Raw genomic sequence first — 23,673 nt, 5'->3', positions numbered from 1 at the left:
TTAGGGACAACAGTAGAAACAGAAGAAGCAGAAACATATCCAAAAATGTGTAATTCCTGGCCGGGCATGTGGCTCACGTCTATAATCCCAGCACTTTGGGAGGCCGAAGCGGGCGGATCACCTGAGGTCAGGAGTTCGAGACCAGCCTGGCCAACATGGTGAAACCCTGTCTCTACTAAAAACACAAAAGTTAGCCGGGCGTGGTGGCAGGCACCTGTAATCCCAGCTACTTGGGGAGGCTGAGGCAGGAGAATCGCTTGAACCCAGGAGGCGAAGGTTGCAGTGAGTTGAAATCATACCACTGCACTCCAGCCAAGGCGACGGAGCAAGACTCCATCTTAAAAAACAAAGAAAAAAAAAAAAAAGAAAAGAAAATCCAAAAATGTATAATTAGAAAAAGGCAAGGTGATACCAAAAAATAACAAATAGTTCACACCCACCTGCTTTGTGCCAGGTACTGGGTTCGGCACGCATAACACTGAGATGGTGATGGTCCTTGCCTCAGGAATTCACGGCCTTTTGAGAAGACCAGTACGTACACCCAGGCCCACAAAGCAGGCATCCCGCTGATCAGAGCCTAAATAGAGGAGTGGGTTTGATCCTGCAGAGAATGAAGTGGTATTTCAGAGGGAAGGTGGACAAGCAAGGATATGGAGACGCTGCACAGTGATGTCTATGTGCAGAGACCCTCTGAGGTTTGATTTGGTATGGGCAAAAGGAGTTGTGCTTTAGCGTGGAATGGAAGGACGCTTTAGGATTGAGCCATGAAAGTCCTGATTATTCCTTAGGAGGCCGGTGGCCATCCAAGATTTGGGGCAAAGAAATCATAGGCTGAGCTTCTGCTATAGGCACTCACCCTGCTGTCCCTGGGGAGGACAGACTGCAGGTGGGAAAGTGGAAGTGTGAAGGTCCCCCTGGGGCTGCCATGTTCATAGTCTAGACAAGAATTGGTGCACGCTGCGTCTGGTTCTGAAGTGGGCATTGCAAAGGGCAAGATTCAACAGGAACGATGGATAAGTCCTGGACACCAGCTGCTTATGCGGGAATAAGGGGACAGTGAACTCCAGAAGTCCAACAGGATGGAAGAATTAGCACTGGGTACAACTGTTTGAGAAAGTGAGCTTCTGCTCCCAACATTGCATTGGCCTCCCGTTTCTCAGGAACAAGACTGTTTCGCTAAACAGAGACAGGACTGCTATTACTGCTTTAGAAAAAGTGCTGAATGTGCTGTTGGTTTGTTTTCTGGAGCCAATGATTGGGCCCTCTATTTATTTACTTGTTTATTTTTTTGAGCAAATGAAACCCAGCCCTGGGCCCTGACCTCTTTGGGCACTGGGTGAAACAGCACACGAGAGCTTCCGGGAATGGCTCATCAGCAGCTTCCCAGAAGCAGGGAAAATGCCATTGCTCCAGAATAACTTCCCCAGCCAGATGTTTTACCAGTTCCTCGAGATGGCAGGGTCTGTGCATGGCTGTGGTGCATCAGGGTAGAGACATCACTCTTGGAGGATTAGGTGGACTTCCTTGAGAATCTGCCTTCTGTTCCAAATTAGAGTCTTTCTAGGAAGGTTTCATTTCAAGGGTCAGTATTCAAATTCTACCTTCTTTAAAACTCATGCTGGCCTTGTTTACCTGTTCATCTTGCTTCTGGTCCCGACAACTTCCTCTGCTGCCCCTGAGACCCTCAGATTCTACAAATTCCCCCAGCTCAGCCTTCCCAGCTCTGCCCAAGAGCCAGGCTTCGGTGACACCCCTCACTCACCCCACCCCCAAACACATGCTCTTTGCCATTCTTGGTTTTCTCAATGATAAAGAGTCAATAGGAGGATAAGAAAATGAACTGGCTTTGCTCTGACGTCTGAGTCAGACTCCCAGATGGAAAGATTTTTGGTTTTTGTGCAGAGTTGGGGTCAGCAAAGTGTAGCTCGTGGGCCAAATCTAACTATTGTCTTTTTTTAATTTGTTTGTTCTTTGTTTTGGTCACAGGGTCTTGCTCTGTTGTCCAGGCTGTAGTGCACTGGTACCATCATAGCTCACTGCAGCCTCAGACTCCAGGGCTCAAGTGATCCTCCCACCTCAGCCTCCTGAGTAGCTAGCTGGGACCACAGGCATGTCCCTGGATAATTTCTAGATTTTTTTTTTTTTTTTTTTTTGTACAGACAGTCTCACCATGCTGCCCAGGCTGATCTCAAACTCCTGGGCTCAAACAACTGACTTGCCTCAACCTCCGAAAGTGTTGGGATTCCAGGCGTGAGCCATTGTGCCGAGCAAGTGTTTGTTTTTATATAGCCTGTGAGCTAGGAATGGTTTTTCCATTTTTTTGATGTTTGAGAAAAAACTCAAATGAGAATAACAGTAGTTCATCCCACGTGAAATTTATATAAAATTTAAATTTCAGTGTCCATAAATCAAGTTTTGAATTTCATCAATAAAAAGCTGAGGAATATTTGTTTCCTGTCTTATTCTAGAAATACCTACATAATCTCTTGGATTCTGCCTCTTTGCCTGCAAATCTGGGACTATTTACTATATAACCCTTTATAGAAAAAAGTCCAGGTATGGGGAGCTTTCTGTTTAGTCAGCTGGGTTAAAAACTCTAGCTAGAGGCAGGTGTGGTGGCTTGCACCTGTAATCTCAGCTACTTAAGAGGTGAAAAAGGAGGATCCTTTAAGGCAGGAGCTCGAGACTAGCCTAGGCAACATAGTGAGATCCTGTCTCTAAAACAGGCAAACAAACAAAATTGCTGGGCATTGCGGTGCAGCTGTAATTCCAGCTAGTCTAGAGACTAAGGCCGGAGGATGGCCTGAGCTCCGGAGTTTCAGATATAATCACACAATGCACTCCCGGCCTGAGGTGAGGAATGAGACTTCACCTCTAACAATAACAACAAAAATAGCCAGAGGCCAGGTGCCTTAGCTCACCCTGTAATCCCTGCACTTTGGGAGGCTGAGGCGGGAAGATCACTAGGTCAGGAGTTCAAGACAAGCTTGGCCAAGATGGTGCAACCCCATCTCTACTAAAAATACAGAGAGTAGCCGGGCGTGGTGGCAGGCACCTGGAACTCCAGCTACTTGGGAAACGTGAGGCAGGAGAATCGCTTGAACCCGGGAGGCGGAGGTTGCAGTGAGGGTCAAGATCGCTCCACTGCACTCCAGCCTGGGGAACAGAGTGAGACTCCGATTCAAAAATAAAAACAAAACAGCAACAACAACATAGCCAGGGAGGGAAAGATCTTCCAAATCTTAGTTTGTGTGCCTGATGTATTGGCTGCTTTTCTAACCCTTACTATTTGATTTTTGCAAAGTAATAATAATAAAATTGATTAGACTGGTGATTGCAATTGCGGTCCTTGGAGCCTCGGGGGCCGGGAAGGTGTGAGCAGCAGTGCTGACCCGCCACTCTTTCTGCCCGCAGGTCACAGGCCTTTCCAGTGCCGCTACTGTCCCTACAGTGCCTCTCAGAAGGGGAACCTGAAGACACACGTCCTCTGCGTCCATCGCATGCCTTTTGACAACAGCCAGTATCCCGACCGCAGGTTCAAGCGCTCCAGGGTCGACTCGGAGGCTTCTGGGAATTTCGAGGAGCCCACAGCTGTCAAGGCGGGGAGCTCAGCCGACCTCACAGAAGAGGGCTGCAAGGGCCAGGAGGAGACCAACTGAACAGACCGACCTGTATATTGCAATAGTATTTTACACACAGTTTTAACGTTATGCATCTGATAAAAGTTTGCTAACTGCATTCCAAGGGGAAAAAATCATGTACAACCCTCTCAATAGTGTATAGAACATTTAAAAAATTTTAAAAGATATCTATATATATATTAAAAAAAAATCCCCCAGCCCTTGAAAATGGCTGCTAAACTGTTACCCAGCAACAAATACTTCCAAAACAACGCAGGTGGGAGAAAAGTGATTTCAAAAACGCTTGGTGTCCTCCGAGCTGGAGAGAGCTGGGGGCCCTTCCCACTCGAAAGTCGTCTTTGTCCAAAAATAATGCTCTTAACCGAAACACGATACCATCTAAATGATTTAGTGTTGCGTTGAAGATGGAGGGGCTGTGTTTTCGTTGTTGAAAACACCTCTATAATCTGACACCAGCTGCCGTCATTTGCCTCCAACCCTAATGAGATGTGTCGGGAGGCAGCTGCGGTGCCAGTCAGACTGGAGCGGTCACTGCAGAGAAAATCAATTCACGTGGTGTTGTAACTGCACTCTTGGAGAAACCCTAGACGGCCCGCAGCCAGCGCCAGGGCTGACCGGCACTGCAGAGGACTGATATCTGAAATGTGCATTTTTACAAAATACACAGCCAAGTGAAATCGATGATCAGGAAGTGTCTGCAGACCAATGCCCATTGCCGATTTGATGAGTAATTCCTTTTTTTTAGATCAAATTGCCATATCGAGGGAAATGTTTTGTTCTTGGTTGTCTTTTTTTTTTTCTTCTTTAAAAAAATTTTTGGATGAAGAAGGAAGTCGCTATTAAAAAAATCGTAGGGTCCGTTACATAAAATGTTGTTAGGAAAACTAGCTAACCCCATCCATAGAAGATGCTGGTGAGCAATTAAAATTTAGGTAAGAATAGAAAGTTTTTTATTATGATTTTAAAAATTTTACTTGAATGAAGGCTGCTCTGGTCCTTATTATCAGATTTTTTTTTCATGTGTTGCTTTTTATAAATGTCACAGACATGAAGCAAGATTTTCTTCTCCAGCAAGCTCTTATGAAATAGCTTGTATTAAAATATGAATCCAAACATCCTGCTATCTCTAACGACGACAACTGTTTGAGTTAAAATGTCTGTTTTTGTAAAACAAATGTGTTCCATGTTTTTGTATATTTTAGATTTTCTACTGATTGGATACTCCAAATTTATCAAGGTCTGCACCACACAGAATGAGATTTCGAGTGTCAATAATGAAACACTTATTTCAAAAAATGATTTAGGAAGACTAGTTAAAGGTTTATTCTTGAATCTGCTAGTATGGTGTAAAGTTGAGCCTTTTAACATACTTCCTTTGAGTGACATAAAATTGGTGCTGTTGCTTGTGGTGGTAGAGAAGTATGGAAGTATTAACTTCTTCTAAAACAAAATCATTCAGACTTTAAACAAAAAAAAGTCAATATTTCCTTGCAGGCTGGGAGCACAGATTAAACCCCAGGGCCTTAAAAACTTCAGCTCTGCCTACAGCAGTTTACAAAAATACTAAACTGCAATCAATGTAAATAAAATTCTTAGTGCTATCCTGAGACCAGAAAGAATCTCAGGCTAATAAGGAATCCGGTTTGCATATGCTGTCAAAAGGGTGTCATCTAACCGAGGTTTCAGTGTAAATGAGGTCGCTGTGCAACTTGGACCCATCTGGCATAGAGCAAGCTGCTTTCTTGTTTTTCTAGTATAGTTCTCACTGCCTTACTTAAATCGAGTTGATAAACTTAATGCAACTGTTTCTATGATCCTAGAGAAAGGACTGAAATGTTATTGAAAACTTTCCGACTGTAGTACGCTTTAGGATTTTAACTGCACTACTGTGTTTGCTGACTGTGCCAGTCCCTTGCTTTCTGTGTTTGCTCTGCCTTTGGTATCTTAGCAAAGAAAAATTAAAAAAAGAAAAAAAAAGATGAAAAAAAAAAAGAAAAAAGAAAAAAAAAGAGGAAAAAAGTGGGGGGAAAAATGAGAGCCACATTCCATTTCTAGCACTTTGGGAGCTCTTTCAGTATTTTTTTGTGTCTTTTCAGCATCCTCCGATGCGACAGGCAATAATTCTGTTTGTGACACTGGGAACATCCCCTCTTCTTTGTGGTGTGCGTGTTGATTCCATTTTGTCCAGTGCTCCTGTCCTCCTTCCCCCCTCTGACACAGGCCTTCTTTCCAGAACATTTGTAACTTGTAATACAAACAAGTGACAGCCACAGTGATGCAGCGTCAGTTTCTGAATGTCATCAGGTTCTCATATCTAAACATGTCAAGTTTCTTCCCTGTAACTTCTGTAGTCTGTGATGCTGGTCATAATACTGTCTACATTCCTACGCAAAGAAAAAAAAATCTATCTTGGAGGAAATCTGAGATCCATAGGAGTAGAGGATTTTGTTGCTATGCTTGTAACAAGTAGAAAACTTTGTATTTAAAGTTTATTCTTGGTCATTATTTATTATTATAATACATCAGTTGACAGAACTTTATTCTGGTATAGAAAGTATTAAAAGTTGTTTTTTCAGCAATGACTGTTTTCTTTCTGCTGTTAGAATAAAATGTCTTTGAAGCAGCCCAGTTTTATCCAGTGTTTTACGCAATAAAACCTCTACCTCTGGGGAAAAAAAAATCACATCTTTTCCTATTGACTTATGTTTACTAGGAGGAATCAAACATATTTTTGCAGATTTGTCAGACTTTGGCAAGACTTTGTCAAACTCCATGTATAAAAACCCTGTACTCAGCAGGGCACTATAGCTCACACCTGTAATTCCAGCACCTAAGGTCAGGAGTTCAAGCGCAGCTTGGCCAATATGGCAAAACCCTGTCTCTACTAAAAAATACAAAATCGGCGTGGCTCAAGCCTGTAATCCCAGCACTTTGGGAGGCTGAGGTGGCGGGGGGGGATCACCTGAGGTTGGGAGTTCGAAACCAGCCTGGCCAACATGGTGAAACCCCGTCTCTACTAAAAATACAAAAACTAGCTGGGTGTGGTGGCACACACCTGTAATCCCAGCTGCTTGAGAGGCTGAGGCAGGAGAATCGCTTGAACCTGGGATGTGGAGGTTGCAGTGAGCCGAGACCTCGCCACTGCACTCCAGCCTGGGTGACAGAGGGAGACTCCGTCTCACACAAAACAAAACAAGAAGCCCAGTAGGATTCTGCAATACGAATGATCCTCTCAGTTCTACACTCTTTCAAGCTGACTGAATCTCTATGCCGCATACATAGTGTGTGAGTGGGGATGTGTGTGTGTGTGTGTGCGCGCGTGTGTGTGTATGCACATGCATGTGTGAGCTATGCTTTAAATGTTTGCAGACATGCAGCTCAGTAAGGTAAAGCCTATGGAAATACTATGCTCTTCTTATTACAGTAATTATATAAGGCACTTAGAGCATTGGGATCTATTATTTCTCTTTACTAGTAGAAAATCTTTTTTTTTTAATCACTAAATGCAAGGAAGTCTTTTACCTCCAAATTATCGGAGGATAATATGAATTCTTCCTCTAGAAGAAAAAGAAAAGAACAAAGGGTGGAAGTCTCTGGTAGCACGGGCTACTGCAAACGCAGAGCGCCGACACGGATTTGAGAGGGTTTGAAGCATGTGCTCAACACGGGATGTGCAGAGCTTCTTTTTGATTTGTTGCTGTTTTATTTTGGTCTCAAAAACAAGCGTGAGTCGTGCATGCTGCAGTTCTGGAATATGGAGGACCCACTGGAATGTTACAAGCAAAGACATCTGCCGAATTTTATAGAAATGTGTCAGTTTACCGTGTTTCAGGGTGTGAGACTGTGTCCTTGGGTGGGAGCAGATAACTTGAATGAAATCATCGTCAGTCCTGACTCTTTGTTATGATGAATATCAAAGGTGAGCTAAGAGGTTGTAGTCAGGTGGTCAGGAAGTGAACCTATGAGGGAGAGAAGACTGGAATGCAGAAGGCTGAATGAGGGATTCTAATATCTACCCACATCACATGCCATGATGGACCTCAAACCCACCAGGGCCACACAAGACACCACAGTGGCAAGAGGAGAGTAGGGACAATCGGGGCTTGGGCAGCTGCACAGTGTGTCGCTCTGATGGGAGGGGAGGCTGTGAGATCTCAGTAAATGCATGTTGTCACCAAGAGGAAGGTGACATTAAATTTTCTGAGTTTTCAAGATGTACTGGACACCTGGATTTTGTATTAAGTCTTCCAACTTTTCCCTGTTGGCTCAAAGTGTATTTTAAGAAATTGTATATGAATGAATGAACAGAATGTGGTACCGCCAGAAGCAGAATATTACTCTGCCGTAAAAAGGAATGAAGCCCTGAGATGTGTGGTACAACATGGATGAACCCAGAAAACAGTGAGAGGAGTCAGTTACTAAAGGTTGCATATGATAGAATTCCATTTACATGAAATGTCTAGAACAGTCAAATCCACAGACACAGAAGTAGATTAGTGCTTGCCAGGGGCCTGGGGAGGTCAGAATGAACAGCGACAGCTAATGAGTATGAGGTTTCTTTTTGAGGTGATAAAAGTGTTCTAAAATTAGATAGTTGTGGTGGTTATCTTACTTGGTGAATATACTAAAAACCACTAAATCATGCACTTTAAAAGAGTGAATTTTACAGTATGTGAATTATATCTCAATTAAGCTCTTATGAAAAAATAAAAATGGGAGTGGGAGGCATTTTTAAGAAGCAACAACATATATTTCCATCAAAATATTGCTGAGTTTTCAAACAGCCATACAGTTGACAGATTAGTATAGAACAAATAATATACAAGTTGGGGCGTAATGGCTTAAATTTGAACCCTAGCTATATTACTTATTGGCTGCATGATGATCTTGAACAATGTTTTTTTTTTGAGACAGTGTGTCGCTCTGTTACCCAGGCTGCAGTGCAGTGGACCATCATATCTCTCTGCAGCCTTAAACTTTTGGACTTAGGCAATCCTTTTGCCTCAGCCTCCTGAGTAGCTGGGACTACAGGTCTGCACTACCATGCCCAGTTAGTTTTTAAAATTTTTATAGAGATGGGGTCTTGCTATGTTGCCCAGTCTGGTCTTGAACTCCTGGCCTCGAAAGATCCTCCTGGCTCTGCCTCCCAAAGTGCTAGGATTATAGGGGTGAGCCAATCTTGAACAATTTAACTGTTCTCAGTTCATTGACAGTATCTCTACAATTATGACAATTAGGTGCTGTAAATAGGGAAATCATATGCAAATTTTGTGAAGTACTCTACGAATGCTGGGTATTATGATTATTGTGGTATAATGGGTTATGGATAAATTTAAGATTAATTTCACATGTGCAGAAAGCTAGAACTTGATAAAATCCCCCATGCTTTTAAAGGTCCCCTTGTGGTCAGGTGGGTGGGATTCCTCCACATCCATCTCCTTCAGACAAGACGACCCGAGAAAAAGGTCTTCAACTGCTGTTTCCTAACTTCCTCATTTGAAAAATCTGAGTATTCACAACTCCCTTGTCACTCACAGGGGTAGGGGAAAGGGGTGGATGCAACAGGAAAAGGATTAGCCTCAGAGGTAGATGTTATTCCGTTCACTTGTTTAACAAATATTTACAGAGGACCTCCTGTGTTCCAGGCACTGGGGTATGGGTCAGAGAGAGATATACTGGTAAGTTAGAGATCACTGTCTTAAAGGGAAAACAGATTTAAATTTGATAATCACACGAATAAATACAAACTATCTGGAAGAGGAGATTCAAGGAGAACAGTAATTCCTCGTGTGATATAAGCTGATGATTCACTGAGGGATGAAGGAGGGAGGGCCAGGCAGTGGAGGCAGTGCAAAGCCGATGCTCAGTGTGGTTCGGGACTCTCCTGTCTCGGCCTCTCAGCAGCTGTGTGGTCCTGTTAGATCGTTCCATTTCCCTAAATCGGCTGCTTCTCCATAAAGTGGAACATCAAAGTGCCAACAACAGGAGACTCTTTTTGTGGTTAAATGAGATAATATATGTAACAGCTACGCAGAGAACAAGCTAGATGCTGCCATAGTCAAAGGACAGTTCTCAAAAGTGACAGTGTCTGGAAACCCATGAGGACATGGAAATGGCGATGCCTGCTGCAGACACGTGGCTTTCTCGTCCCAATCAGCCAAAAGCCAATGCATTGTGAGCCACGTGCCTTCTTCAGCAAGTAACGTCTCACATCCAGGTACATCAGGCCCTTGAGGAGGAGTGGGTGAAAGTGTCCTGGGGCCCATTCAGGGTCTTTACGGCTCTGTCCATGAGCGTGGCCACCCTGGAAGCAGCACAGTTTGCTGGAGGTGTTTCTAGAAAGTGGTCAACCATCCTGGATTCCCTGGGACTGATGGAAGGGTTTTCCAGGACATGGGACTTTTAGTGCTAAAACCAGTCAAACACAAATGGTCCCCCTAGGTCTAAGCTGGTTTCCTTTAAAATCACATGTCTTATTTTGGCCAAGCCAAGGTCATGGCTGTCCCTGAGCTGGGAGGCCAGTGGGAAGCCCAGTATGAGAAGGAAACCATGGCTCCAGGGCGCTCACAGTATAGGCTTTGGCACTGGGAGACTTGGGTTCAAAGCTTTCCTGCCATAGCACCTTCGCCACAAAGACGAGGGATGACAAGGTACCCAAAATACTTAGTGTGGCACCTGGCACGTGGTCATTACTTTATCCTTGCTTGTTGACTGATTGAATGAATCTTCGTTCCTGCTTCTTACCCAGGTGGGGAATGGCTCAGATATGAATTTCTCTTCCTAGCTGCTAGAAGCTTCCGAGCTGCTGATATCCAGCATTAAGATGCTTTCTTGTGCTGAAACTTTTATAAAGACGATAACCCTGCTGTCTCCCGTAGTTCGGGATCTGCACACTTCCCCCTCTCTGTTTAACATCTGTATTGTAATAGTATATTACGAAAACCTCACCTGGTGTATTGTAAGCACAATCCCAAGGAAATTAGTATTAAATATTGTGATCTTCATTTCAAGATAGAAGGGCTGAGCATGTTCCACCAAACTGGAGGCATGTTTCCATGGGGAAGGAGAAAAATTCATGGTGTAATACAATATTAAAAATGTCACCCAGCTGAGCATTCCATGTAGAGGCTTGTGTAGAGTTTTAATCTCTTCACCTGTTGGTGCTAAGAGAAAAGAGTGAGATGGGGTGGGGGAGGGAGACTGGGAGGGAGAGGAAGGGCTTATGTGAACAGGGAAATCACAAGCAAAGAGGAGGGGGAAAATTTAAATGATCCCAGACTGAACTGTTTTGCTGTTAATACAGAAATACAGTGCAAGACACATTTAATGGGCTCTATTTTTTATTATACTATGCTGAATAATTAAGTTTGAGGCTAAGTGTCACATGGATTTATCTTTTAATTAAAAAAGCATGGTTCACGCATATTTGAGTGGTAGTCCAAATAAATGCAATATAGAAATTTATGTTTGTTTATCTAGGTGTTAATTACCTAGAGATTGTTCTGGATTACTTCTTTTTATAAAGTGTCATAGGCTCGTGTCAGAACGAATAAAGCTTGGCTGTGGAACCTTATCAATTTGCTAACTATAGTGGCGGTCTGACCTGCACAGGGGGGCGCAGGGGAAAACTTTGGGGCTTGTTATGTATCTACACGCCCCCATTCAACCCACACCAAATAAAACAGTCGTTTTAGAAAATATTCCTAGGACATAAAGGCACAAATATATCTTCATTGTTTTACAGCCTCTTGTCCACAGCTATTTATAAAACATGTGATTATTTATGCGTTGGGTTATGAGAAGTTCGCTGGGAGAGGCCGTGAAGGAGGCTCTATCAATCCAGTTACCTGGTGCCCTGGGGAGATGGAGGGAAGGCTTCCAGTGGAAACTGGGCTGGGACAGGAAGTTGGCTACTGTGATTTGTCTAACACGTGTCAACCTCCCGGCTGCTCCCAGAAAAGCCAGACAGAGGGATGACAAAGTTGAGGGTTAGAGGTCACATGAAAAAAAAAAAAAAGAATCACGAAATGCACACTGAGAAAGTGAAACCAGAAGCCCCTAAAAATTGTTCATCATACCTTGAGGCAGCCCTTGCTTTTTTCTTTGTTTACAAAATGATTTTGGGGTGGCAGGTTCAGTCAAATGGCTTGGAAGAAACTGAGGGCTTTGGCCAAAAGGTTCAACTTTAAAGAAAACAGATTTTGGAAGGGCAGGAAGAATTCCAGACAGAGCTGGGAGTGTCTAAGTTGGGTGCCCGCTTTTGTCGGGGAGGTTTGCTTCCCTTGCGTTTTCTGCCTTGCTTGTCTTCTTTCTCCTGCGCACCACGCCTCCATTTTTGGCTCTCAGATACCAGAAAATCAATAAAAGTAACTGCGGGTCCCTGCGGGGTGCACCCAGCTCGATGGGCTATTCTCCTGGGGTGCCGGAAAGCCTAGGGGAGTCAGGGACTGGCATTCAACTGTGCTTGCTTCTCTCCAGCAGAGCCGAGGGGAGCCACCGAGACCCCAGACAGCAAACTCTCCTACGGTGGAAGCTCTCTGCTGGGTAGGGTTTCGTTTTCGTTTTCTGCTCCCTTCCTCTTGGAGCCCGGGCGGACTGGTGGGGCGGCTCACTGTCAGCTCCGTGATCCTGAGCTTGGCTGCGCGCCTGGAGAGGTGCGCTCGGGCCAGGCGCAGAGCGGGGCGCGGCGCCAGGCGAGGGCGCCCGGGGCCTGCGTGTCGCCGCGGGTGGGGGCGGCTGTCCTCGGGCGCGTACCCGCTGCGGCCGCGGCCCCGTGGCTCGGAGGGATCAAAGCCAAAAAGAGCTTTGGCCTCAAAGGAAGAACGCCCCGAGCCAGCCCGTTCCTAAGGACTCGTCTTTTGGCGAGGAAGGGGACGCCTGGGCCCGAATGGGGCGCGCTGTGGCCTGGGCCACTGCCGAGGGCGCGCAGGTCCCGCGCCGCGCCTGCTGTTCACTGCATTACTAGGACAAGGATCAGAGCCCGTATCTTTTAAATTATTAACACTTAACTGTTTTCCTCCCAAATCTCTGCCCGTTTCCTCCTCAGAATCGTTGCCTTTATCAGAAATTGGGTCCCAGCAGCACTAGGGCGTGAGGTGGAGGCACCGCTGGGAGGAGCCGGGCAATCTTTTGTGCTTGAGTCATGCCAGGTACTGTGCTGGGTTCTGGGGACACAGCCAGGACAGGAGAGGAAGATCCCTGTGTCCTCCTATACCCCCTGCCCAGTCACAGCAGAATTCAACGAACGAGGCGATCCCGGAGCAGACCGAGCTTTAGAAAGTGGGGTCAATTCATGTTCAAAGAAGGCCCTTAGTGCTGAGCTCTGAGTGAGAAGGACTTGCTGGCCGCCAGCAGATGCCCGGAAGCCTTGTTCCAAAAGGGAGCCTGAACCAAGAGAGGAATGAATGGGAGATCTGGGCTTTCCAAGTGGTCAGGGAAGGGGCCCCACAGGGCTTTGAAGAGGCCATTGGGCTGGAAATGACGTAGAAAAAGTCCACGTGGGCCGGGCGCGGTGGCTCAAGCCTGTAAGCCCAGCACTTTGGGAGGCCGAGGCGGGTGGATCACGAGGTCAAGAGATAGAGACCATCCTGGTCAACATGGTGAAACCCCGTCTCTACTAAAAATACAAAAAATTAGCTGGGCATGGTGGCGCGTGCCTGTAATTCCAGCTACTCAGGAGGCTGAGGCAGGAGAATTGCCTGAACCCAGGAGGCAGAGGTTGCGGTGAGCCGAGATCGCGCCATTGCACTCCAGCCTGGGTAACAAGAGCGAAACTCCGTCTCAAAAAAAAAAAAAGAAAAGTCCACGTGGACAAGAATATCATTTTTTTAAAAAAAAATTAATTGGGCTGAAATTCACATAACATAAAAGTAACTATTTTAAAGTGTACAATTCAGTGGCATTTACTACATTTTAAGTTCCTATTTTCGTTACCCCAAAAGAAAACTCCAGGCCACGTACGGTGGTTCATGCCTGTAATCCTAGCACTTTGGGAGGCCGAGGCCAGTGGATCACTTGAGGTTAGGAGTTTAAAACCAACCTGGCCAACGTGGTGAAACCCCGTCTCTACTAAAAATTTTAATTTTTCCACTATCTGGAAATACCTTGTTTACTCCTTTCTTTAAATAATTACGGTCTACCTTCCCTATGAGAATGTAAATTCCATGAGAGCAGAGCCCCGTCATTCACAACCCTGTTACTAACAGTGTCTATTACAGCACGTAGGACCTCAAGTAAATAGATATTGAATAAATAAAAACTCCCAGCACAGTTATCTTGGATAATAATCACTAGACATTTGTGGGAATGTTGTTAGCATTAAAAAAAAAAAATAAAGAAGAAGAAGCTCCTTCTATAGTCTTCAGAAAGTGACCCCCAAACAAAGAGGAATATTGACTCCACTTCACTGCAGACCCGAAGTGTTTTGGAGAACCTGGCCGTGGTCCTGTTTGCCTTTAGTGTGGACTGTGTCTGCATGTGGTAGGAAGGCCTGGCAAAGCAAGTCCGATGGCCTTGTGCACCGGGATTATCTAAAACCATCTCCTTACAGAGGGACTTGTGGCTGCAAACGGGAAACTTGGATCCGGTCCAAATCTGCTCTACCAGGCACATCCTTCCGTCTCTGCTCTTCAGTTTCCTCATCTGTAAAAGAGGCCGTGAGCATCTGCAGCACAGGCTTACTGCAGACAGCGAATGAGACCATGGAGAAATGCTTTCCAATAGGTAATGCCCCACACAATCATTAATATTTAAAAAACCTTGTGCACCCTGCCCGTGCCCAGCTGTGGGAAGGGAGAACAGAGCCAGCAGCCTGGCCAGCGTCTGCTGTGGCCACCCCAGGTCCCTCTCCCACCCCACTGACCCCGGCCACCCTCCTGCCTGTGACCCTGGGGTCAACGCCTCCTCTTAATGCCTTTCCATTTCTCAGTTTGCTGACTGGGGTGATTTTCGGTGAGGTCCACATAAATACTTCAAAAATAATTCACGATGAAGAGGAACGCTTCTGGAATGGATGATGGCACGACGAATTAAACGCTTTATAGGGCCAAGCGTAAATTATTTTAATGCATGTAATAGATCCGCCCAGGGAGACTTGAGCCCCTCTCGGTCATGCCTCTGTGCCCTCGGGGCCTGGAGGGTGTTGGGAGCAGGTGGCTGGGAGCCTGCTCTGCTGGGGCGTGAATCATTTCCCTCTCCAAAGACCTATTCCCCCAGCACTTAGGTCCTCCTAACCTGAGGAGAGGATGGGAATGTGTCGATGTCTGGCCAGGCGCAGACAGGAGCCAGGAGACAGATGAAGCAGTGTAAGAGCATTTGTTAGCCATGACGACGTCCTGACCCGCACCCTGCCTTCCATTCATTGTCCGCCCCTCTGGAGGGGGAGTGAGGAATGCTGCTGTGTGGCACCAGGCGTTTAAAATATTTTGCAGCAAGACTAATGTCCCAGTTCAGGCCATCAACAAGCCATGCTTTACATTTGGACATATTGCATGGGAGTGATTGTGTCCAACAAACCCATTCCACAGAAGAGAGTGCCAACAGCTCAGAAAAGCTCAAGATGTTGAGTTCCCAGACATAGAAAATAAACACACTTGTTATATCAAAAAGGTTATCTATGTAATATTTACCAAATGATATCTACAGTAGGCTTATAATCCCAGAGGAAAGAATTCATTGATTCCAGAGTGTGCTCCTGTGACCCCCATGGTCAGGCAGAGCATGGGAATATTGCTTGAGGTTGTCGAATATCTGTGTAAGGTTTGTTCTTGCTGAGTTTAAAAAGGAAGAAACTGAGGCCAACACAAGAAGATCCAATGTGAAGGGTTTATTCAGGCTCCCGGGCGAGGTTCTGTGGTCCGACAGGAGGGGCCGGAGAAGTCGCATGGACTCCTCTCAGACGTGGGGTTTTATAGGGAATGAAGGAGCTCGATTGGTTGTGGGAGAGCAACTACTATTAGGTAAGGTTACAAGCCTTTGTTTGCATACAGGACTTGGCTGCTATTGGTTAGAATTACTCGGTTGCTATTGGCTAGAATCACAAGACCCCGCTTGCATACTAGGTTCTTTAAGGGAAGGCCAGGCTGTGCGAGAAGGGGAGAAGGGAACATGCCCGAGCATGTCTGAGGTTTCGGAAAAAAGAGGGGGGCGGGGTGTGCGTCTGAGCTCCTGGCAAGGCAACCGGCCTTACAATCTGGAGAGAAGTTTTCATTCCTCAACATTTAATGACCATGCTCTAGTTCCGGGGGCCATGTGCAGGGCATTGGTGTACAAGCAGGAGCAATGCATGAGCCCTGCTCTCAGGAAACTCACAACTGCTTGATGACCTCAGGAAGGACCCAAGTCAGAAGAGCTGCTGTAATGTTGGCCAGGTGTGGTGGCTCACACCTGTAATCCCAGCACTTTGGGAAGCCGAAGTGGGCAGATCACCTGAGGTCAGGAGTTCGAAACCAGCATGGCCAATAAAGCGAAACCCCGTCTCTCTACAAAAATATAAAAATTGGTTGGATGTGGTGGCACATGCCTGTCATCCCTGCTACTTGGGAGGCTGAGGCACAAAAATGAGAATTGCTTGAACCCAGAAGGCAGAGGTTGCAGTGAGCCAAGATGGCACCACTGCACTCCAGCCTGGGTGACAGAGAGAGACTCCATCTCAAAAAACAAAACAAAACAAAACAAAACAAAACACTGCTACAATAACGCATGCAGTACGTGGCCCTAGATTCTGGGATGAGTCTCCTTCCACAGATAGCTTCTTAATGGCTTGTCCATCTGCATCTGAAATCCCACTCTCGTGATTCCATCATGTGCGTCAGTGTTGGTGAGATTGCGCCTTAAGATCAGCAGGAATGGAACATTTGAAAAGAGCAACCCCTTGCGAGGATAGTATTGTGGGTGAGGTAATGGGCCCTGCATGAAGAATAGGATTTGGATGTGAGAAGGTGAGAGGGTAACTGAGAAGGTTCCAGAAGGAAGAGCCAGTGTGCTCCAAAGCAGAGATCCAAAGGTCCCTGGGGACTTCTGCGTCCAGAAAGCAGCCCAGGATGCAGGGATGTGTGGATGGAATGTCTGTGTCCCCTGATCTCACATTTATAAATTGTCCTTACCCTGAAAGTGATGGTAAGAGGCAGGGCCTTTGGGGGTGACAGGTCATGAGGGTGGAACCCCTCATGCATGGGATTGGTGCCCGTATAAAATAGACCCCGGACAGCTCTCTCACCCTTTTTTTCCTACCAACTGAGGACAAATTGAGAAGACAGCCGGTGGTGAACCAGGAAGCGCACCCTCACCAGGACCGACCCTGCTGGCACCCTGATCTCAGACTTCCAGCCTCCAGAAGGGTAAGAAATAAATTTCTGTTGTTTATAAGACCCCGAGGCTGTGGTATTCTGTGACAGCCTTCCAAAGGGATGAAGCCAGGGTTTGAGGGAGAAAGCTTCTATAGGCAGCTATGCACAGGGTGGTCCCACTCTGTTTCCTGAATATTTTTTATTGTCATGCAAATCGGGATGGGATTGACAGATTCTGTCATTGAAAGAAGCTAGGGTGACTTGTGGTGAACTAAATCATGCTCTACCCCAAAGGATTGTTGAATGAAAATTAATATTGCAACTCACAGAAAGAAGGAAGCTTCTGAGACGGTTGATGATTACTGTCTGTTCCTGGTATAAAATCGGTACCATCTCCTCAGTAAGCCTTCCCTACCCATCCCTGGTCAATTATCTCCTTTTTATGAACTCAGAGCACCTCTCTCTGGGTAAGAGTGTGGAACTCCCTGTAGTATGCCAGGGTCGATCGTGTTTTTCTTTCTCTTTTTCTTTTCCTTTTTTTTGGGGGGGGGCGGAGTCTGGCCCTGTCACCAGGCTGGAGTTCAGTGGTTCGATCTCGGCTCACTGCAATCTCCACCTCCTGGGTTCTAGCGATTCTCCTGCCTCAGCCTCCCAAGTAGCTGGGACTGCAGGTGTGCACTACCACGCCCAGCTAATTTTTGTATTTTTAGTAGAGACGGAGTTTCACCGTGTTGGCCAGGATGGTCTCAATCTCTTGACCTCCTGATCCACTGGCCTCGGCCTCCCAAAGTGCTGGAGTTACATGAGCCACTGCACACGGCCCTGTTGTGTTTTTCTACATCTTAACTAGAGTGGGTCATTTGAAAGCAGCAGCCTTGGCTGGCTCATTTCTGGATCCATGGTTACCCATGATGGGAGCTTCATGTATGTTTCATGTTCCACATTGATAAATCAGTGCAAGGGCAGAGTGATGTCCACAGAACCAGCTTAAAAACCCAGCCTTCCTGAATTTCAGTTTAATAGGACTACTGTTTCACCTACAAAGTACCTGTAAAGAAACCACTCAATCCATTAAAAATATAATTGGCTCCCAGAGGGCATGGTTATTAATCAAAGTCAACATGGGGCATCTCCATGGCCTCAACACAGTGCCTGGCACCTGTGCCTGCAAAATGACCACCATGGGGCCATAGTGGATGCTCTCAACGCCCTGCTCCATGTTCCCTGAGCTCACTCAGAACCCATCTGTGGCTTCACCAGACAGTTCCCAGCCACTGACAGTTTCTCTTGCATAAAGAACCATGGGAGCTTCCTCAGCTCCTTGCAAGGAAGCCTGGTTGTGCTGGAGATTAATGCACCCAGGGCAACACTCAGGCAATGGGAGACAGCGTCAGTGCGTACACACTCCAAGACTGGCATTCACTCTGCTTTCTCAGAGGGCGTTTGCAGGACTGAGCTCCAGTTGTCCACAGTGGTGGCCTGCCCATGAATACACTCAGGATTGATGTCCCCGCTTCCCTATCTCACATCCCTACTCTCTTATTTCTATTTCCTGGGATTGTCTCTTAAATGAACAATCTGTACCAACGTCCTTGTCTCACCAAGTGCCTGCTTTTTACGGGAACTCAAACTAAGACAGGAGCTAAAGAAATATGCGAATAAATATTGAATGAATGAATGAATGGGTGAGTGAGTGAAATTATGAAGAGAGAAGAGTCTGAAAGTACACCGTGCACATTCTCCCTTGGGCTGAAGCTGGTTCCAAGGATCGAGACTGACAGAGAGGGAGGCTGTGTGGCTCCCTCCCAAAGTGCAGTCCAAGGCAGGGAGGGCAGTGTCTCAGTGGGATTGCTCCTGGTGGGGCCTCGTGTGTCGGGGGCAGCATGTCAGGGCTCTCTGTCCAGATGGGGCAGTCAGGGCCGGTGACCTTCTCCCAGAATATCCTCCTTGTGGCAGGTATCCACAAAGGATCCTACCTGGAGCTTAAGAGAACTTCAGCAATGAATGAGCGAGGCATCACCCGGAGGGCAGCAGTACCCTCAGGCTGGAGTAAGACCATGGAAGGCTGTGTTCTGAGCCGAGTCCTATAAAAATAACGTAAAGACCCAGATAACTGGGGTGGGAGTCAGGAACACGGAGGAGCTGGAGCTGAAAGAGGAAAGGACTGGGCACCTCTTCCAGATGGCTCCTTCCCCCCTCCCCACCCATCCTGCTATGAGGACAGGGACAAATCGAATACCTGAAGGCGGAAACAGAAGGCTTCACCAAAGATTGGGTGGAGAAAGCCAGGCGCTGCTGAGCGCTTAACGACAACCAGCCTTCTCCCCAGAACCGGCTGTGAGCGCGGCTAAGAATAGACCCGGGCCGGGACGGTGGAGTCTCTCTGCGCGAGAGTTCTCCTCCGGAACATTCTAAACTCCGCAGCGGAGCCCGGCTCTGCCTCAGCCTTGCTGAGCAGGGGACCGAGCGTGTCTTAGTGCGTTCGGCTGCTATAACAAAGTACCATAAAAGGGGTGGTGTATAAGCCACAGACATTCGTTTCCCACAGTTCTGGAGGCCATCTTTATGTTGTGTCTTCCAATTACAAAGGAGAAGAGATCTCCCTGGGGTCCCTTTTTATAAGGGCACTAATCCCATTCATGAGGGCTCTGTCCTTATGACCTCATCATCTGCTAAAAGCCCCTCTCCAAAACCCATCCTACTGGAGATTAGGTTTCAACATATGACTGTGGGGGGCAGGGTGCAAACCTTCATCCCATCGCCATGCACACAGTCTCTGCCTCCTCGGCCGTGTGCAGAGCCACCACCTTTGAAAGCAAATGGTTCAACATTTGTAGCCCGGGAAACAAACAAGGCCTTCGATTCCTGCAGTGGGCTGATTCACTTTGCAGCCACGGAATGGCTTCAATCAGTGAGTACGCACCAAGTGTCTTCCGTGCAGTGTTGGCTTGGTGCTAAGTGGCACACAGGGGAGGGAACATATCCCTGGTCTTGGGGATCTTGGATTGATACTCTTTGAAAGAGCAAGCAGGACAGATGGGAAAGTGAAAAGGAGTCCAAGGAGAGACCACGAGGGAAGTTAGCTTAGCAAGTGGGGTGGGGGGGGCTGCCTTAGCAGTTCATGGGGTGGTTGGAGAAGGAGGGAAGAGATTGGGAGAAGCTGGGGCTCACAGCATGAGGAGGAGGAGAGAGGTGGGTGGCCTGCCCGGCCAGAAGCAGCAGAGATGCCAGGGACACCACTGGGGTTGTACAGGAGAAGCGGTGAGTGAACCTTTGAGAAGAGGTTCAGTGGGATGGAAGACCAGGCCACGCAGCTGCAAAAGATCAGCAGGCTGGGTTGAGCGGAAGCAGGAGGAGAAGGCTGGGGAAGGAACAGGAGAAATAAACAGGCTGCCTCCTGCAGGAAACTGGGCATGACGCGGAAGACGAGGTTGGGGGTGTCTGTGGAACATGAGGTCACATGTCGGGGAGTGTCCCACTGGTAGCTTGTGTTAGGTCGATCTGCCCAACTAGTGCTGTCAGTTACAAAACACACGTGGCCCACACCAAGTGATGCAGCCTGTGAAAAGAGGCCCTGCTCTCCCAGGATGGTGCTGAGCATGTATGCGGGCTCGAGCGTCTTCTCTTGCAGGAAACCCATAACCCACCTGTAACACAGAGGATTCTAACTTTTGCTAACGAGTTGCTCCCCTAATAAGACCCTGTGGTTGGAATAGGACAGAACCTAGGGATTTGACCCTTCAGAGCATGATAACCAACAATGCAGGGTGAGGCTCCCTGGTCTGAGTGAGCCAGACCAGTGAGGTGCTGAGACTTCTGAGATGCTGAGGGCTCCTGGTAGAGGCGCAAAGCCATAACTCTGAGCTCCAGTGCTCCCGTGCAGTAAGCGCACGCCATTTGCAGGCTCTACCCTAATGCTCCCAAGGGACATCAGATCAGGCATGCAAGTGAGGACTGTGACCGTGTCTATTCTTGCCTTAGAATTTTTAATTAATTAATTAATTTTGAGACAGAGTTTTGCTCTTGTTGCCTAGGCTGCAGTGCAATGGCAGGATCTCAGCTCACTATAACCTGAGGCAGTGATTCTCCTGCCTCAGCCTCCCGAGTAGCGGGGATTACAGGTGCCCACCACCAAACCTGGTTAATATTTATATTTTTAGTAGAGGTGGGGTTTTTACCATAATGGTAGAAGGGCCGGCCTCGAACTCCTGACCTCAGGTGATCCACCAGCCTCAGCCTCCCAAAGCGCTGGGATTATAGGCATGAGCCATCACACCCCAACCTTTGCCTTAGTATTTTGAAAGTCCTCTCTGTGATAGATATTTACCCAGAGCTCCTTCCTGCTCAGTCTCTTGGTGGAGATAGAGAAATAAATTAATGTTTTTTAGCAACAGCATCTCAAAGATGGTACTTGTGCTGTGGTTTTCTCTGGCTTGGGACTTCAGGCTTCCCAGCGTCCTCTGACACGGGGCCACCGCAGCAAGGGAAAGAGGCACCCTTTTTCCTCTGTCATCACTCAGCACCTTCCAGTTGGTGGGATTTAGACACTGTGATCCCAAATGGAGTGACCATGTTAGGGCCAGAGTGACAAAACCCATTAATGTCTCCTGGGCTGAAGTATCTGAATTCTTCTTCCTGAATTCTCTGTTTGGCCATTTCTGACCAGTGCTGGCCTGGCTTTCCCTTCATCTTTTAGAAATCCAATTTTACAAGCTGTTGGTCTTGAGTGTGGACGGTTGCATTTTATTAATTTGAAAAAATATATTATTTCTAATGACTCCTCTAGCCTGTTCTCCCTCCTCGCAGAGCTGCTGCCTGTGTGGAAGGGGACTTTGTCTGAATTCCTTTTATCGTCGGGAGTGTGAGCAGTGGGCTGTGGGCAGTGCACAACCGTGGTGCTGTTGCGATGAAGCTTCATGCATTTTCCTTGGGCTGTCACTATGAGAACGGAAGCAGTGTTCGTGCTTTTGCAGGGTAATTCACTGGGCAGTATATAGTGCTTTTAATAATGCCCAAACAACTCCTGGTTTCCTGCACAGAACTGACCTATCCCACTTACCACTACCATGAATGTCCCATTACCAAGACGGAAACATACTCCCTTCCTTAGAATGTGTTTTTACAACACGTTTTTAAAACAAGGCCACCATTGGTGGTGAGTGGTGTTCGTGTTTGTGGAGGGTGGTCCCATGCCTGCCCCTCAGGGATAGGGATGGCTCCTAATTGTCCAAGATGTGACAACTGAGTCCCTTAGCAGGTGCTCCTCCAAGGACTCAGTCCTCATTGCTTAACCTCCCTTGGCTGACCTGATTTATACCATTGCATGCAGTCAGTTCAGTGTCCTCAAGTCATCGCCCAAGCAGCTCTTGTCCACCCTGCTTCTTCCTAGCAGCCCCTCAAGACTGGGTTTAGATCCCTTCCTTCTCCTGGAAGCCACCAGTGGCTCCTGTAGACCCCAGTGGGCTCTCCTCCTCTGAACTCTCATGTTCCACGTCATCCCAGCAGCGCGGCTGGCTCAGCACGTGATGACAGATGGGCTCAGCTCTCACCTGGCCTCCTGCACTGAAACAGCCTTGGGGACTAGGCTCTTGAATAATTTTTCTTGTGTGTCCTAGGAGCACTCGGTGGAGAAGGAGTCGATGAGTGCTTGCTGTGGGTTGACCCGATTGATTGAATGATAGATAACTGGACCTCGTGGTCTGTGTAGTTTTCTGAATTGGGAGCATCTTTGGGGTTTCCAAAATCAGAAAGGGCAGGAGAAGGATGAAGCTATTAGCGACATGGAGGAAGATCTTCCTAGACGTCCCCTACCCTGCAGTTGTGTGTTCCCACATTTAAGACCCCAGAACTGGAGACACGGGGCACTGAATCCTGCCCACTGGCTACCACTTGGTGTGGTTTAGTAAACCCCCTTGTCCATGAATATGGTCATTGTTTAACTGATGGCTGCTTTCTCTACTAGGATCCCTCAGCATCTCAAAATGGACTTGCGTGAGCCTAACACAGGAAGGCATTATGTTTATTTTTGTGTATTGGCTTTCAAGGCTGATGGTTCAGAACTGCATTGTCATTCTAATGGCCCCTACTGAACACACTGTCATTGGACAGATTGTGTGATTGAAAATAGGAATAACAATGGTGCAATCTGTTCGATTGTTTACCCTCATTGGACAATGGTCAGTGAGACGTTCACGTGGGTTGATCACCTCCCTCTTCCCGTCTTACGTTGCTTTCCCTTCTCTATCGAGAGCAATTTGTGCTGAATCTCCCTTCCATGGAAGCATGATACCATGGAAATAATTAGGATTCCTTTGTCTGTCTGACCCAGATTTGAATCCCAACCCTGTCTCTTAAGAGGCATGACCTCAGCCAGGTTACCCATGCCCATCTCTGATGTGAGGACAACTGGGCACCTCTGCAGGTGTATTGTGAGGGGTGGTGCATTGGTGAGGTGTGCAGGGTGGTGGAGCCAGCTGGCCCCCCGTGCCCAGGTGCCCCGTGTTTGCCGTTTTTATGGCAATAATGCCCGGGTGTGCGGGAGCAGTGATAATGGATGTTCTCAGCCTTTCGGTTCACGGCAGTGTTCCCCTAAAGTAGATCATTATTCTGTATGGAATAAATAGTGTTATCGGGCTGATATGCTTAAGGCTAATGAGCCCATGTCTAGCATCTGAGAAGCCAGATAACAGGACATGTTTTTCTCCATTGGCTTCTATTGATGTATTAATTAATGAAATCCAAGGTTT

The 23,673-nt window shown here is 47.1% G+C and overlaps 1 protein-coding gene and 1 long non-coding RNA gene across 5 annotated transcripts in view; both read left to right on the top strand.

Moving 5' to 3' along the window:
- The window catches only part of ZNF536 (zinc finger protein 536), a 485,998-nt gene extending 479,677 nt beyond the window's left edge, over window positions 1–6,321 (top strand). For 3 of the 4 annotated variants that reach the window (XM_064381525.1, XM_064381526.1, XM_064381527.1), the window contains exon 6: window positions 3,415–6,321. In XM_064381525.1, the coding sequence (XP_064237595.1) occupies window positions 3,415–3,659 (245 nt within the window). In that variant the 3' untranslated portion in view covers window positions 3,660–6,321. The remainder of the gene's footprint in view (window positions 1–3,414) is intronic. The other variant, XM_021666661.2, reaches the window with a different exon arrangement.
- Window positions 6,322–16,508: 10,187 nt separating this feature from the next.
- Window positions 16,509–23,673, top strand: part of LOC135276652 (uncharacterized) — a 65,444-nt gene continuing 58,279 nt past the window's right edge. Inside the window, exon 1 of the long non-coding RNA XR_010344188.1 lies at window positions 16,509–16,978. This is a non-coding gene — a long non-coding RNA (uncharacterized LOC135276652). The remainder of the gene's footprint in view (window positions 16,979–23,673) is intronic.

This window comes from Aotus nancymaae, unplaced genomic scaffold (genome assembly GCF_030222135.1).
Source record: "Aotus nancymaae isolate 86718 unplaced genomic scaffold, 86718_ANA_hifiasm-v0.15.2.pri h1tg000028l, whole genome shotgun sequence".
Taxonomy (NCBI): domain Eukaryota; kingdom Metazoa; phylum Chordata; class Mammalia; order Primates; family Aotidae; genus Aotus; species Aotus nancymaae.
This window is presented reverse-complemented; position numbering and strand designations above follow the sequence as displayed.